This window comes from Symphalangus syndactylus, chromosome 6, assembly GCF_028878055.3.
Source record: "Symphalangus syndactylus isolate Jambi chromosome 6, NHGRI_mSymSyn1-v2.1_pri, whole genome shotgun sequence".
In the NCBI taxonomy this organism is placed as follows: domain Eukaryota; kingdom Metazoa; phylum Chordata; class Mammalia; order Primates; family Hylobatidae; genus Symphalangus; species Symphalangus syndactylus.
The window spans coordinates 54605926-54620962 of NC_072428.2; the positions used below are offsets into that span (position 1 = coordinate 54605926).

At 40.7% G+C, this 15037-nt stretch overlaps 1 protein-coding gene across 24 annotated transcripts in view; it reads right to left on the minus strand.

Moving 5' to 3' along the window:
- C2CD3 (C2 domain containing 3 centriole elongation regulator) overlaps positions 1 to 15037 on the minus strand; it is a 175961-nt gene that overhangs the window by 56307 nt on the left and 104617 nt on the right. For 23 of the 24 annotated variants that reach the window (XR_010121340.1, XM_063641296.1, XM_063641304.1 and 20 more), the window contains 2 exons: positions 10614 to 11216; positions 6826 to 7173 (listed from right to left, as the gene is read on the minus strand). Coding sequence is in view for 23 of the 24 variants with exons in the window: in XM_063641296.1 (XP_063497366.1) it covers positions 6826 to 7173; positions 10614 to 11216 (951 nt within the window). In the remaining variant the exon portion in view is untranslated. The remainder of the gene's footprint in view (positions 1 to 6825; positions 7174 to 10613; positions 11217 to 15037) is intronic. The other variant, XM_063641313.1, reaches the window with a different exon arrangement.

Genomic DNA, 15037 nt, shown 5'->3' on the forward strand with positions numbered 1-15037 from the left:
TTTATTGTACAGATTAGAAGCATTAAAAGCTACATTTCTTGGATTCTTTTGCAGCTAGGGTATGGATGCAAATTGGCCTCTACCAATCAGATGCCCTCACAAAAGATCTGGAAGGCAGGCGGGAGGCAGAGGACATCTTTCTTTTCCTTCTGCTTTTGCTAATAACAAGGATGATGATGTAGAGACATTGTGTTTTTTGATCTAGCATTTGGTCCCTGGGTGCAGAGAGGCCCTGTGGCAACGGCTATGACGAGAGCTTCCAATTCTTAGATTTCAGTTTTGGCACTGTATTCTGAACTTAAAAGATTTAGTGGTTCCCTCCTGAAAGTTTAGCCTAGAGCTCACTCCTCTAGCCCTTCTAATGACTTAAAGTACCTTAATATTCTATATTAAACTCCTCTCTGCTTAAAAGGCTGAAGTGGGTTCTGTTTCCTCTGCCTGATATAGCTTTCATCTCTCATTCTTTCTCCCATTTTCCTTTTTTGGTCTTAAGCTTCAACTAATTTCTTCCAATAAAATGTCACAAATCCTCACAACTAGGAAGAGATAACCTGGCTCTACCACAGCAACTCTCACATATTCTATAATAATCTGTGTTTCCCTCACTAGACTGAGAGCTCTTTGAATGCACAGAGTATTCCCAAGGCCCTTATTAAATGTTTGCTGACTTCCCACTGCCCTTTGTCTACAGATAGTTGCCCAGGGTTAGAGAGAGGAGTTGCCTTATCTGCTTGCAGTACATACTCACAGAGGATAGCAATATCTTCTCAAGAAAGCTCTGAGAAAGATCAGCAGAGAGGACCAATCACTGTTCCTAGAGGCAGGACACCTAGGTTCCAATGTAGTCTGCCATTGCTTTAGTGTGACATATTGGATACACCACTTCATTCTGGCTACCTGGGCCTCAGTTTTCTCATCAGAAATAAGTGCTCTCAAACCACTTTCCACAGTAAAATTCTAATTCTAGATATATATCAATCTTGCTCGCATCTCTCTCTCATGGCACTACCCCCTGTCCCTCTGGTTTGTTTGTTGATTTATTTATTTATTGAGACGGAGTCTCACTCACTCCATTGATTGATTGATTGATTGAATGATTAAGACGGAGTCTCACTCACTCTGTCGCCCAGGCTGGGGTGCAGAGGCACGATCTGAGCTCACTGCAACCTCCACCTCCTGGGTTCAAGTGATTCTCCTGCCTCAGCCTCCTGAGTAGCTGGAATTGCAGGCTTGTGCTTGGCTAATTTTTGTATTTTTAGTAGAGAAAGGGTTTCACCATGTTGGCCAGGCTGGTTTTGAACTCCTGACCTCAAGTGATCTGCCTGCCTCAGCCTCCCAAAGTGCTGGGATTACAGGCGTGAGCCACTGTGTCCGGCCATCCTCCAGTTTATTTTTAAAGCTACTATTTGCTAAAGGCCTTGAAACAAAATTACTTTGACTTTGGAAGAAGATAGTTCCTTATTTAGTCTTGAACAGACACATTCCTTTTAGCCAAACAGGTGGGTGAAAAAGAAATCAGCTTGGGAGAGCAGGTCTATCAGGTTTCTCTGGCTCTCCTCTTGTAGGTAGAAATTCATCTGGGCCTGTTTACATTCTGAAAAAGGTCAAGTTCTGAAATACTTTTGGAAGCAGCCCAAAAGAAGCCTGCTATACCCCCCACAGGGTTGGGACACACATTGAGAGCAATTAAGAAGACCTGAGGTGAACCAGTTATGCCATTTAAGAATTTTATGCATCAAGAAAGGTTTAATTGTTTCAGTGAGATTAAAATAACAACTTCTCATATTCAGATAATGCGTTATAGCTTGCACACTGTTTTCTTACACACTAAACTTGTGCTGATAACATCTCTGAAAATTGCATAAGATAGGCATCTCTATCCCTATTATAAAAATAAGGCAACCAAGGAACAGAGAAGTGGCTTGCTCATCACATACCTGGTTAACTAGCATTTAGAAGAACCAGGAAGGTTTCCTGACTCCTACTTTAGATTTTTTCCATTGCAATCATTCTAATTATCTCCATCTAGTTAAGAGAAGCGCTCTCCCTTTGGCCTAGAATGAATGGAGGGAAACTTTCCCCTTAAGGAATGCCCAATTTTTATGTTAATAAAAACTTAGCCCAGCAGTTGTATTAAGCTAACATTAGCTGACACCTCCTCTGTGTCACACATGTACAAGAAGAGTCAGATTTGATTCTTGATCTGCGGGAGACAGACACAGACAGATAATTACAACCCAATAAGATAAAGACTATGCTAAAAGCACATGGGAACCCAGAGGTGCCCTGAACTCTGCCTCGATGGGCTAAAGAACGCCTCTAAAAGTTAATAATATTGAAGCTGATTTTGTTTTTTACTGAGTATAACTTATGCTACTTCAAATCATTTTACTTCTCTGTTCCTTATTTGTCTCATTTGTAAAACAGGGCTAGAAATACTGGTTTTGTCTAATATAAGTGTACAAATCTTAAGAGTATTGAAGCTGATCTTAACGGAAGGTTCCTCAGAGCTTTTTCTAACAAAAGTATCCAAGAAGTTCTTTTATTTTCAGAACCAGGACTACAGTGGTGACCACAGACCATTTCAGAGCTGCTTCAGAACTAAGCTTTGCTGCAGGCAAAGCTCCTAATTCGGGGCTGTTTGTGAATCCTCGGCATAAAGGTTTGCATGAAGGAACCACTCATTTCCTTCCTTAAGAAACAGCTTCCAAGGCATAAAACGGACAGACACTCTGAGAACACTATTAAGGCAAGAGGAAAGTCAGAAGTACAGAGTGTAGAATCATGGTCTCCTACCAGAAAGTTTCTGTTGCCTATTCTCCATTCTTGCTGCCACCTTGCTTGTTTAGGATTCAGAACTTGAACTAATGTGACGGCCCTCTCAGTGATTGCTGCTTTCAGTATTCTCCGGTATCTTTTTCATACTGCCACCAAGATTTCACGTCTGGTCAACAAATACGACCTTGTCTCTCCACAGATTAAGACTTTGTTGGTTTCACCTCACCTGCAGTGTCAGTCATGTAGCATACAAAATGCTGCCCATGTAGCCTAATTAGTCTTTCCAGCCCCATTTCTCACTACTTTTTACTCACATTCAACGACCTTTTTTTGGCCAATGTCCCATTCTCTCATACTACCAAGCTTTTGACCATGCTGTTTCTTCTCATTAGAATGCCTTTTTCCTCTTTCATTCAGCAAACTTGCTCCTCCTCCTTCAAGAGTAGGCTAAAGTGACACTAATACTTGGAAGCCTGCCCTGACCACCCCATTAGCAAAAAAACACCCTCTATGTTCTATTTTCCTATACTACCACATCCACCCCCGCCCACAGCTTTCCTCTTTCATATTGTTTATTCCTCTGTACTAAAAATATTAGTATGTCTCTCCATTAGGCTGTCTGTTCCTTGGGGACAGGGACTGTGTGTTGTTTGTTTATCCCAGCACTGTGATCTTCATGATGCAGCAAAGCAAACATAATGTCCTCCTGTTTTATGAATATGAGACATAACGCCTCTCACATTTCTGGCAAGAGTTGCAGACCTGTAAATCACTTGTTATTTAGCCTCTTTCTGTTTAGCCAGGTCAAGACAAGCATAGGGTAGACATCTGACTTTCAGACGTCACTGTTGTATCCTGATTTCCACCCTGCAGTGATAAGCCCATGTAGTCCATCCTCCCACAAACATTTATGTGTCAGTCAGGCACTGTCCTGAGTATAGAGTGAGACCTATAGTATAGAGACCTGCCCATTGTCTCTTTGAGTATAGACCTGCCCATCTGGCTCTACAGAGTGCATTAACTATGTAACTTCAGGTCATTTTACCTTTTTGAACTTCAGTCTCCTCATTTGTGAAATGATTATGTATTGTAATCTCTTCAAACTATAATCCTGCTCGTGGTAAGGATTAAAGGGGATACAGGTTGAATAACCCTGATCTGAAATGCTTGGGGCAAGAGGTATTTCAGATTTTGTAATATCTGCATTATACTTATTCAGCATGCCAAATCTGAAAATCTGAAACCTGATATATTCCTATGAGCATTTCCTCTGAGCACCACGTTGGTGCTTTTGGATTTGGGATACTTAACGCATAATTAATGTACAAAGACTAGAATAGAACTCAGCACACAGCAGATGATGCTTATTATCATAAAATTTTGCCAAGTGATATTACAAAAATGTAATTCACTGTCTCATTGAAAATTTATAAGTATATTTTGCTTTTTTTTAACAATATGAGAATTCTCCTAAAATGTAACATATACCATATTTTTTGTATATTAAATTTTATTTTCAGTGCAACTACAAAAAAAAAATCTTTCCAAAAATAAAAGAAGCTTTTTAGTACTTTCCTTAAACTCATTCATCTATTGAATTTTTTTTGTCTTTAAAAAAATTTTGTTTTTTATATCTCAAACTTGTCAAAAATGGCTGCTTTGGTGGGACAGAAAATTTTTTTTTTTCTTTAAAAACAAGTAAAAATTGTTCAATTTTGTGATTCACACTGCACTTGAAGAAGACTTTGTCCTGAAATAGAATGTTTCAAGGTTTCTGATACACAATGGCTGAAATGGATGAGAACATCAAGGATCATAATGGAAGCTTATAATCCCAGGAGTAATGGCTGTTGGTAGTATAAATGGGGAGGGGCAGGAATGAGAGATAAATAATAGTTACTATGAGCACAGGTTTTGTTTCTGTTCCAAAGTAGTAAGGACACATGGCACAGTTTGAGAGACACCAATACAGAGATGACAGGAGCCAGAGAGGTCAAATCCAAATCAAATGATGTATATTGAAACTTTCTGGATTCATAAGGCCATGGTTGACTGGCTCTCATAGACACCACACATCTGAACTTTGTTAATCACAGTCATTTACAGATGAGAAATTCAAGACAGAGAGAAAGAATACCTTGCTCAAAGTCACACATACGTACACACACAATTTATTGGCTAGGGACACAGGGATAAATATATTCCTACTAGAATGTAATCTCCACAGGGCACAATTTTTGTCTGTCTTTTTTTTTTTTTTTACTGTTTTATCCCTGGCACCAAGGACAGGGCTTGGCATGTAGCAAATACAGTAAGTTTTATTGTAAAATAAATGAATGCATGATGAATCAACAAATGAGATAAGGTCTTTGCTTTTGAACAGTTCATATCTAATTGAGAAGAAAACCATGGGAACAACTGCAATACTGTGTGATATATGATATGATACAGGCGCAAAGTGCCAGGGGAGCAAATAGAAGGGGGCCTTTATATTGGGAAAGCCCTCCAGGAAATGGTGATGTCTGAGCTGGGTCTTAAGAGAGGAAATGGAAGTAGCCAGGCAAAAGAGAAGGGTGACGGCAAAGGCAAAATTTTAGGAGATTACAATGCTGAATAAAGGTAGGGCAGGAATTCTTTGTGCCATGGACTCTGGCAATCTGGTGAGGTCTATGGGCCTCTTCTTTTAACAGTGTTTCTTTAAAATGCATAATATAAAATACATAGGATTACAGAGAAATCCAATTATATTTACATAGTTATCAAAACTAAAAGAACTTTGTGATATAGTAATATATGTGCTTTATTAACAAGGTCTAACTATAGGTAATAACTATTGTAGGTCTGGCACAGTGGCTCACGTCTGTACTCCCAGCACTTTTGAGAGGCTGAGGTGTGTGGATCACTTGAGGTCAGGAGTTCGAGACCAGCCTGGCCAACATGATGAAACCACATCTCTACTAAAAATACAAAAATTAGCCAAGAGTGGTGGAACAAGCCTGTAATCCCAGCTACTCAGGAGGCTGAGGCAGGAGAATTGCTTGAAGCTGGGAGGTGGAGGTTGCAGTGAGCTGAAATCATGCCACTGCACTGCAGCCTGGGCGACAGAGTGAGACTTTGTTTCAAAAAAAAAAAAAAAAAGTCAAAACAAACAAAAACCCCTAACTATTGTAATTTCAAAGAAATCATAGTTATAAGTGATATTCTAAGATATCTGCAATGATGTGATATGGAAATACCTGTGATTTCTATTGTTGACAATATCACAGGTACTATTACTAGGATCTACTGCCTATATTCATAATGAGAGGAAATATGTTAAATTTTAGCTAGAGGTTGCTAAAAATAAAGATGTAATTATTTTCCTATCCAAGGCCACTAACCCTGAGTTTGAACTTTTTTTTTGTTTTTTTTTTTGAGACAGAGTCTCGCTGTCGCCCAGGCTGGAGTGCAGTGGCGCGATCTCGGCTCACTGCAGGCTCCACCCCCTGGGGTTCACGCCATTCTCCTGCCTCAGCCTCCCGAGTAGCTGGGACTACAGTCGCCCGCCATCTCGCCCGGCTAATTTTTTGTATTTTTAGTAGAGACGGGGTTTCACTGTGTTAGCCAGTCTCGATCTCCTGACCTCATGATCCGCCCGCCTCGGCCTTGAGTTTGAACTTTTCATGGATCCCTTGGGTGTTTAAGGACCCAATGTTAAAAACGCCTGGCCCTAGGTGCATTAGGAAGGCCTGAGTTGGTAGGAATGCAGAAGGAAGAAATCTGTCAGAAATTTAAGAAAGAACAAGTTAGGGATCTGATGATTTGACAGTGGATAAGGAAAAGAGAAGTATATCTATCTAGGTTGATACTCAGGTGGCTGGACTGGGGAATTTACGATAGGCAACAAGTTCAGAAAAGCTTCCATGTTGCTTACACCTTTAGGCTTGAGAAATAAATATTTATCAGTTAAGATAATTAACAGATCCTGCCATGATTTGAAAGATTTGTGAAGAAAGGAGCACACCCGGAAGAGTCAGACATGCTGCTGGGTAGGTGAGGAGAGCATACCTTTCAAGCTCAAGTGCATTGCTCTTTCTACTAGGATGCTGACTGCAAATGTTCCATCTGACTCAGCAGGGCCCTCCTGGGTCAGGCAGACTTCAGCTGTGGTGCTGCTGCAGGGGACCTGGGTGGAGGCAGGAGACTTCTGGTGGCAGGAGACGACTTCTGGTGGAGAGAGCTGGACCTCATCATTCCTTCTGGGGAGCTGCTCAGACTCACTGTGGCTGCTGTAGTCCATGGAGTCCAGCTCATGAGTGGGCTCAAGGTGTGAGGAAAGAGAGGAAAGAACCACATGAACTCGCAAGGCAGCTCCTGAGAGGTTGGAAGCATTTCGTCCAAACAGAGGGTACACACCTAAAAGAACATGGAGAAGAATAAGGCTAGTCAAGCAGGAACCAAGACCAAGCTTGGAGGAAATACTCACTGAGGGTGCTGTGGTCCTTTCTCCTATGAAAGGTCTACAAACCCCAATACACCAATTTGCAAAAGAAACTATGAAGCTGATAGAAAACATGAAAACTTTTACCCTGCCGTAACTATCTTCAATAGTGAAAAGTAGGTTGGGTGTGGTGGCTCACACCTGTAATTCCGGCACGCTGGGAGACTGAAGTGGGCAAATTGCTTGAGTCCAGGAGTTCAAGAGTTTGGGCAACGTGGTAAAACCCTATCTCTACAAAAAACACAAAAATTAGCTGAGCATGGTGGTGTGTGTCTGCAGTCCCAGCTACTCAGGAGGCTGAGGTGGGAGGATCACCTGAGCCCAGGAGGTTGAGGATGCAGTGAGCCATGACTGCACCACTGCACTCCAGCCTGGGTGACAGAGCAAGACTCTGTCTCAAAAAACAAAACAAAATAAAACAAACAAACAAACAAACAAAAGTAATGAAAATAGTAAGATCTCTGATTTGAAGCCAAAGCCAAATGACTACCAGGCAGGGCTGTTGCAGAAGGGATTCATGCGCTGAGAGGCAACAAGACTTAGAGAAGTCTAAGATTTGATGAAATCAAGAGTGGCCTATTTTCTCTTGCTCGTGTCTCGTGGGCTCCTGTTTTTCGACCTTCTCCCTATCACGAGGCTGTCTTGACACTCAATTTAGCTATGTTTCACTAGGGTTCTGGCAATATTTTGGGGGGCTGGGGGGGAAGTAGGAGGTTATCAGGAGACCAGAAAGAAATATAAGGAAGTTAATATTTGTTGAGTGTTTTTCATATGCCAGAATCTCAGAGGAGTTAAATAAACTGCCAACATCAGTCTGGCAGTAAGTGGCAGGTTTAAGCCCAGAGACTTGAATTTTACTAACTTGCTGAATATTAAAATGAGATTTATAAAACAGAAGGTACTAACAGTTCCCTCTGAATCTCAAAGTTTGCTTCAATAGACTCACTTCAATTCAGGAAAATGGAGTTAACTGATTAATAGATGGCAATAATATGAAACCTTTCCTGTTTCAGATAACCAGTTTTCTTCTCAAAGCAATGTGTAAATTATTATGATTATCAAAGGAAAATAACGGCAGGTCATTACAGGCGGGAAGACACCCAAAAGCAACACAGTTAAATCCTTATCCTCAGGAAAATTAACAAAACATGGAAGTAAGGTTGGATGGATGGCTTGACGCATTCAACAAACACATCAAATGACATGCCTTGTATAAGACCCTTGCACAAGAGGATAAAAAGCTCAGACAAGAGGGATATGGAGAAGTATGAGGGAAATGGATGATCTGAAAAGCTAAATACTACCTTTGGTAGCACTCAATAAAAATAAGCATTTGTGCTTGAGTTCCTATACTTAGATCTATATTCAGTGTCCTAAACCTACTTTCTTCAGCAGAATGAAGCTAAAAGCCTGTCTTTATAAACTTTAGTTCAAGTGAACTTGGTTCACTTCAAGGACATTTTCTGTAGTCCCTTTGAAGGGACTCTAGGCCTGCCCAGATAAAACAGAGCACATGGCATTTGATGTGCTCAACAGAGCCTGATTTACACCTGTTAGGTCCAGAAAGAACCAGAGAATTTGGGATGATCACCTAGATACACTCAGTTCTCCTCTAGCCTGGTCCACCCACTCAACAATAGGGTCAGAGCATAGGGCTAACAAAGGGTCATGACTCAGTTTCTTCGACTGTAGAGTGGGGGAAATAACAACTAACTGGACAGCAATGTTAAGCTGAATAGAGATAATATTTGTAAAGAATCTAGTCTGGCTACCTCTAATTCATCTTAACTACAGTCACTAGCTTTATTTTTCTAAATGCAAAGCTATACACTCCTCTTGTATTCAGAAACCATTGTACTAGTTTTCCATAATTCTCAGGAAAAAAGTCCAAACTTCAGCCGAGAAGAGAAGGCTTTCAACACAGTACTCCTGCCTACCTCCCTAGCTTCATCTCTAATCACTTCCCAATCTATGTATCCTAAAATGCAGCTGTCTGAAATTACTATAGTCCCCAAAATCTATCAAACTGCTTCATTCTCCTGTACTTTCACCCATGCTGTTCCCTTCTTTAGAATATCTCTCTTTATCCCTTTCCTTGACTTATACCTACATCCTTTGAAACTCAGGTCAAGTATCACTTTCACTGAGATGCTATCCTTAGAGGTGTTGTGTCCCTGTGTTCCCATAGCACCAAGAATACCTTTTTCATAGTTCTGATGCTTCATTGTAATTATTTACTTACTATTGTATTCTCCTATTAGACTGTAAACTCTTTCAGGTTAGGAACTAGTTCTTACTCATCTTTGAATTCCCAGGTCCAAGCATATGTATCAAGTACTAAACAAATGTTTGAAAGAAAAGCACTCAGCACAAAAATGCCACCTGCAAAATGTTACCCTTTTCTCTTCTGCTCCATTACCATACAGATTTTCTTTATGGTTCCAAGATGTGGTGACCAGAGAGGAAGAATACCCTGGTCCCCGCAGTAGGTATGCTTTTCCATATAATTAATAAACTAGCATTCTAGGTGATCAGATAGGCTCTTATATATGTGGTTACAAATAGTTCCCTAAATTCATTCATTATTTCATAAGTGTTAACAATGTTCTAAGCACTATGTTAAATGCAAAACTCTGATGAGTTTGGATGCACTCTAGTGCTACAAAGTTCAGAGCCAATTCTTCGACCTACGTTGACCCCAACACAGTACTGGAATGAGGTAACACCCTTTCTTAAGCAGGCAGTGGAACTTTAAAAACAATCTCTTTAGGGATGAGTTCATGTCCTTTGCAGGGACATGGATGAAGCTGGAAACCATAATTCTCAGCAAACAAGAACAGAAAACCAAACACCGCATGTTCTCACTCGTAAGTGGGAGGTGAACAATGGAACACATGGACACAGGGAGGGGAACATCATACACCGGGGCCTGTTAGGGGGTGGGAGGTTAGAGGTGGGATAGCATTAGGAAAAATACCTAATGTAGGTGATGGGTTGATGGGTGCAGCAAACCACCATGGCACGGGTATACCTATGTAACAAAACTGCACATTCTGCACGTGTACCCCAGAACTTAAAGTATATATATATAAAATCTCTTTAGTTACAAGAGGCACTACTAAATTATTATTAATCTTTCAGTGTGCAATAATGGAAGGAACACTTACTAGTCTGTGACCCTGGGCAGGTAACTCAATCTCTCTGAGCCTCCTTTTTTATGAATGTAAAATGGGTATAATACCTATCTCACAGGATTGCTGGGAGGGTCAAGTAATGTCTGACAGAGTGTCTCGCATAGTGTTTGACACAGAGCAGATGCTCAAACTACAAGAGTTGAATTGGGCTCCTCACTTACCACTGACAGTTAGTGTCCTTGCTGACCTCTCCCCAAGTCTGGCCAGGTCCACATAGGCTGAGCCAATCCAGCTGTCTGTCTGATGCGGTCTCTCCACACTGTCATTGCCATAAGCTCGCCACACTTGGATCTCTAGCCTCTCCTCCCTGAAGTACCAAAGCAGTGATGGGCCCCTGGTGATTTCTGCTCTTTTGGATGCCTTGAAAGGAACCATAATCTGCTTTTTGTTTACAGATTCCTTAGGCTTCTTGAGAGGGGTCCAAAAGGCTTCATGATCATAGAACTTGTAGCGAAGGTAGCAATATGTATTCCTATGAATGTGGTTATGGCCAGCAAGCAGCACGCAATGGATGGGCAGCCACAGCCTTGGGGTGGAGATGGTGACAGTGGCTGGCTCCCCTTCATCCATTCTGACAAAATCTTTCAGGCTGTTCTCAAAGCTCCAGCCCAATAGCTCAGCAGCTTCCAACACCCGTTCTCTATCTCCACGATGTGTGAAGGAAACCGAAAGCTCCAGACCACCCACGATCTTCTGCATGAGCTCCAAGCCATGAGGTAGGCCCCCGTCTTCTGGTAAAATGATAGGATACCATCCTGTGATCCCTTATGGGAGAAAAGAAAGATTCTCAATTATAGTCTTAAAAGTAAATAAAAAACAAGTTACTTACTCTCCACCCCATAGTGTCCCATCATCCTGGCTCAAGACAGAACAGAAAACATACCCACAGTGAGTTGGAGTCTGTGTTCATCTGACCACTGAGAGGCAATGAGATTAGACGGGAAGAACAAAGGCTAGGAGTTGGAAGATCTGAGTTCTCTTTGGCTATGGCTAGAACTAGTGGTTTATTATGAACAAGCCATTAATTTCTCTCAGATTTGGTTTCCTTACCTCACAAATGGGAAAACTGATGCTAGTGCTGTCTCCCAAAGTTGTTATGATTGTCCAATGAGATAATGGTTTAGAAAGAGCTTTGAGAGAGAAGTGCTTTAAAAGTGTGAAATGTTTATGGTACTATGAGTGCAACAGAAAAGGCAGGGGTCAAAAGAGATCTGGGGTCTAGACCCAAGTATTCTACCAAGGGAATCAGCACTTAGAGAACACATACCAAGGACCAGGTGCTAGATTTCAAAATCTTTCTCTATTGCCCAGGCTACAGTGCAGTGTCACCTGTAACTTTGAACTCCTGGGCTCAAGTCATTCTCCTGCCTCAGCCTCCTGAGAATATAGGACTATATGCGTGTGCTACCACGCCTGGCCATTTTCCAAGAAAAGGTTTGTGGGTTTGTTTGTTTGTTTGTTTTTTGTAGAGATAGGGTCGTGTTGTGATACCCAGGCTGGTCTTGAACTCATGGCCTCAAGTGATACTTGCACCTTGGCTTCCCAAGGTTTTGGGATTACAGGAGTGAGCCACTGCACCTGGCCCAAAACTACTCTTTATTAAATATCTAGTATGTGTCAGAAATTCTGCTAGCCCTTTACAGATATTATTTCATTTAATTCCTCTGATAACCCTGAGAAATTTTGAGGACTAAATGGGATAATAATCCTTATTTTACAGATCAGAAAGTGGAAGCTCAGAGACCTGTCCAACTTATTACTGCTACCAAGTAAGAGAGCTAGAATTTGACTCCAGGTCTAGCTGGCTCTAAAGTCTACATTCCACCTAGTATAGGTTCACACTATCTTATCTGAAACCTTTAAGGCCAGATTTATTTCTGAATTTAGAATTTCTCAGGTTTTAGAAAGGTAATAGAGTACGTAAACAGAATATTATATAATATTATATATCAGGGTCCACAGATAGTAAATATTTTAGGCTTTGTGGGCCATATGGTCTCTACTGCAGCTACTCAACTGGGCTACTGTGGTAATAAAATGGCCACAGACAATATGTAAATTAATGGGCACAGTGTGTTTTAATAAAAGTTTACATAAATAGGCAGTTGCCTAAGTCTCGTATCATCTGAGGTCAGATTTGGCTCCTCAATGAGTTAAAAAACATCTATTTTCAGGGTCTTTTGGATTTTGGCATTACATAAAACCTTGTGGAATGATAATATTCATAGCAATTTTCTGAGAAACGTTTTACTAAGTATATTTTACAAATGAGAAGATTTAGGCTTATTGAGATTAATTTGCTGAAGATTACTTAAGGTTTTATGACTTTTGGACAGGTATTTAACTTTCCTGGGTGTTCTTAGTTTTTCTCTGTGAAGTGAGGAGGCTGAAAATTTTGATCTCTAAGGCTCTTTTTTGGCTTGATAGCCTAAGAGCCTAGGGCTTTGGCTCTAAGATTATGTTTCCCCACAGCTTAATGGTTCTTAACATTTTTTTGGTCACAGACCCTTTTGGCTCAAATGAAAGCTATTATGCCCCCCAAAATAAACAAATACATATAGACACAAAATTTCATGCCATTTCAGTGTTTAAGAACTGCATAGATTATTAGATGGTTACTTTAGCTCTGCGATTCTATAATTGAGGTTATAGGTAGGAAAAAACAAAATAGAGTGCTCACTTTAGAACAAAGACAAATGATATATCCTTAATTATCTAAAAGGTATATAACCAAGGGGTTAATTTTAATTCACAGAGATGTGATTTCCCAGATGGTGCTTGTTCTCTCACAAACTGTAGCTAAGTTATAGAAGGAAGGAAATTGAGGTGTCCTATGTGCCCAGCCCTGTGCCAAGATCTTTCACATGTAAGATTTCATTAGATGCTTTAATAATCTTGTGAAATAGATCTTACTATTTCCATTTCTACAGATGAGGAAACCATGGATCTGAAAGATGAAGTAACTTTCTTTAGATCACAAACAGTAAGTGACAGAAGGGAGATTTGAATCCCATATCAACTTGTGCAGACTTCTCTCTGGCAGGCACATACACAGTACCTGTTTATTAGGGTAGTTAGTGCTCAAATACTAACTCACAATAAAATTGGGAGATGTGTGACAGAATTCTGCAAACTAGATTACACAATCCTAGGCAGGAAGATGGGCAACAGAAGGAAAACCTACACTTACTGAACACCTACTACATGTCAGGTCCTTTATATAACCAATTTAATGAATTCTTACCTTATAGACTTGTCAGGATTAACTGTATCCATCCCATAAGATAAGAAAATGGGGGCTCAGAGAGGTCAAGTCACTTGGTCAAAGTTACCCAGCTACTAGTAAGTAGGATGGGATCAGTATTTCCAGACTGCCTTGATGGTTGTGTCTATTTTGGGGGAGCATTTATCCCATATCCTTATTCCTTCTTCAGTGAGAGAAAAAATAGGGAAAAATGAGTGAATCTGGATTTCATTTCAGGTCCTGCCACTCACCAGGTATGTGGTTTTGGTAAACCACTTAATCTCTTTAAGTTTTCTCATCTGTCAAATGAAAATAACAAGATCCTATATCCTTACCTGTCAGGGTTATCATGAAGCTCAAACAAGATCTGAGAAAATATTTTACAAAGTGCTACATAATGTAATGGATATTGCCATAGTCTTCTTCATCATTATCATCATCATCACCATCTTTCTTAGAGAAGGATGATAGTACAATGTCTTGAGCTTCTTTGTTTTATTAGAAGACCTTCAGAACGATTAGGAGAAGACTTAAAATGTTTCAAGAAGGGGAGTTCACTCATGATTTGGCTCTCTGTTTGTCTGTTATTGGTGTATAGGAATGCTTGTGATTTTTGCACATTGATTTTGTATCCTGAGACTTTGCTGAAGTTACTTATTAGCTTAAGGAGATTTTGGGCTGAGACGATGGGGTTTTCTAAATATATAATCATGTCATCTGCAAACAGGGACAATTTGACTTCCTCTTTTCCTAATTGAATATCCTTTCTTTCTTTCTCTTGCCTGATTGCCCTGGCCAGAACTTCCAACACTATGTTGAATAGCAATGGTAAGAGAGGGCATCCCTATCTTGTGCCAGTTTTCAAAGGGAATGCTTCCAGTTCTTGCCCATTCAGTATGATATTGGCTGTGGGTTTTTTTTGTTTTTTTTTTTTTGAGACGGAGTCTCGGTCTGTCGCCCAGGCTGGAGTGCAGTGGTGTGATCTCGGCTCACTGAAAGCTCTGCCTCCCGGGTTCATGCCATTCTCCTGCCTCAGCCTCCGGAGTAGCTGGGACCACAGGCGCCCGCTACCACGCCCGGCTAATTTTCTGTATTTTTAGTAGAGATGGGGTTTCACCTTGTTAGCCAGGATGGTCTCAATCTCCTGACCTTGTGATCCGCCCACCTCGGCCTCCCAAAGTGCTGGGATTACAGGCGTAAGCCACTGCACCCCGCTGACTGTGGGATTATCATAAATAGCTCTTATTATTATGAGATATGTTCCATCAATAGTTTATTGAGAGTTTTTAGCATGAAGGGCTGTTGAATTTTGTCAAAGGCCTTTTCTGCATCTATTGAGAT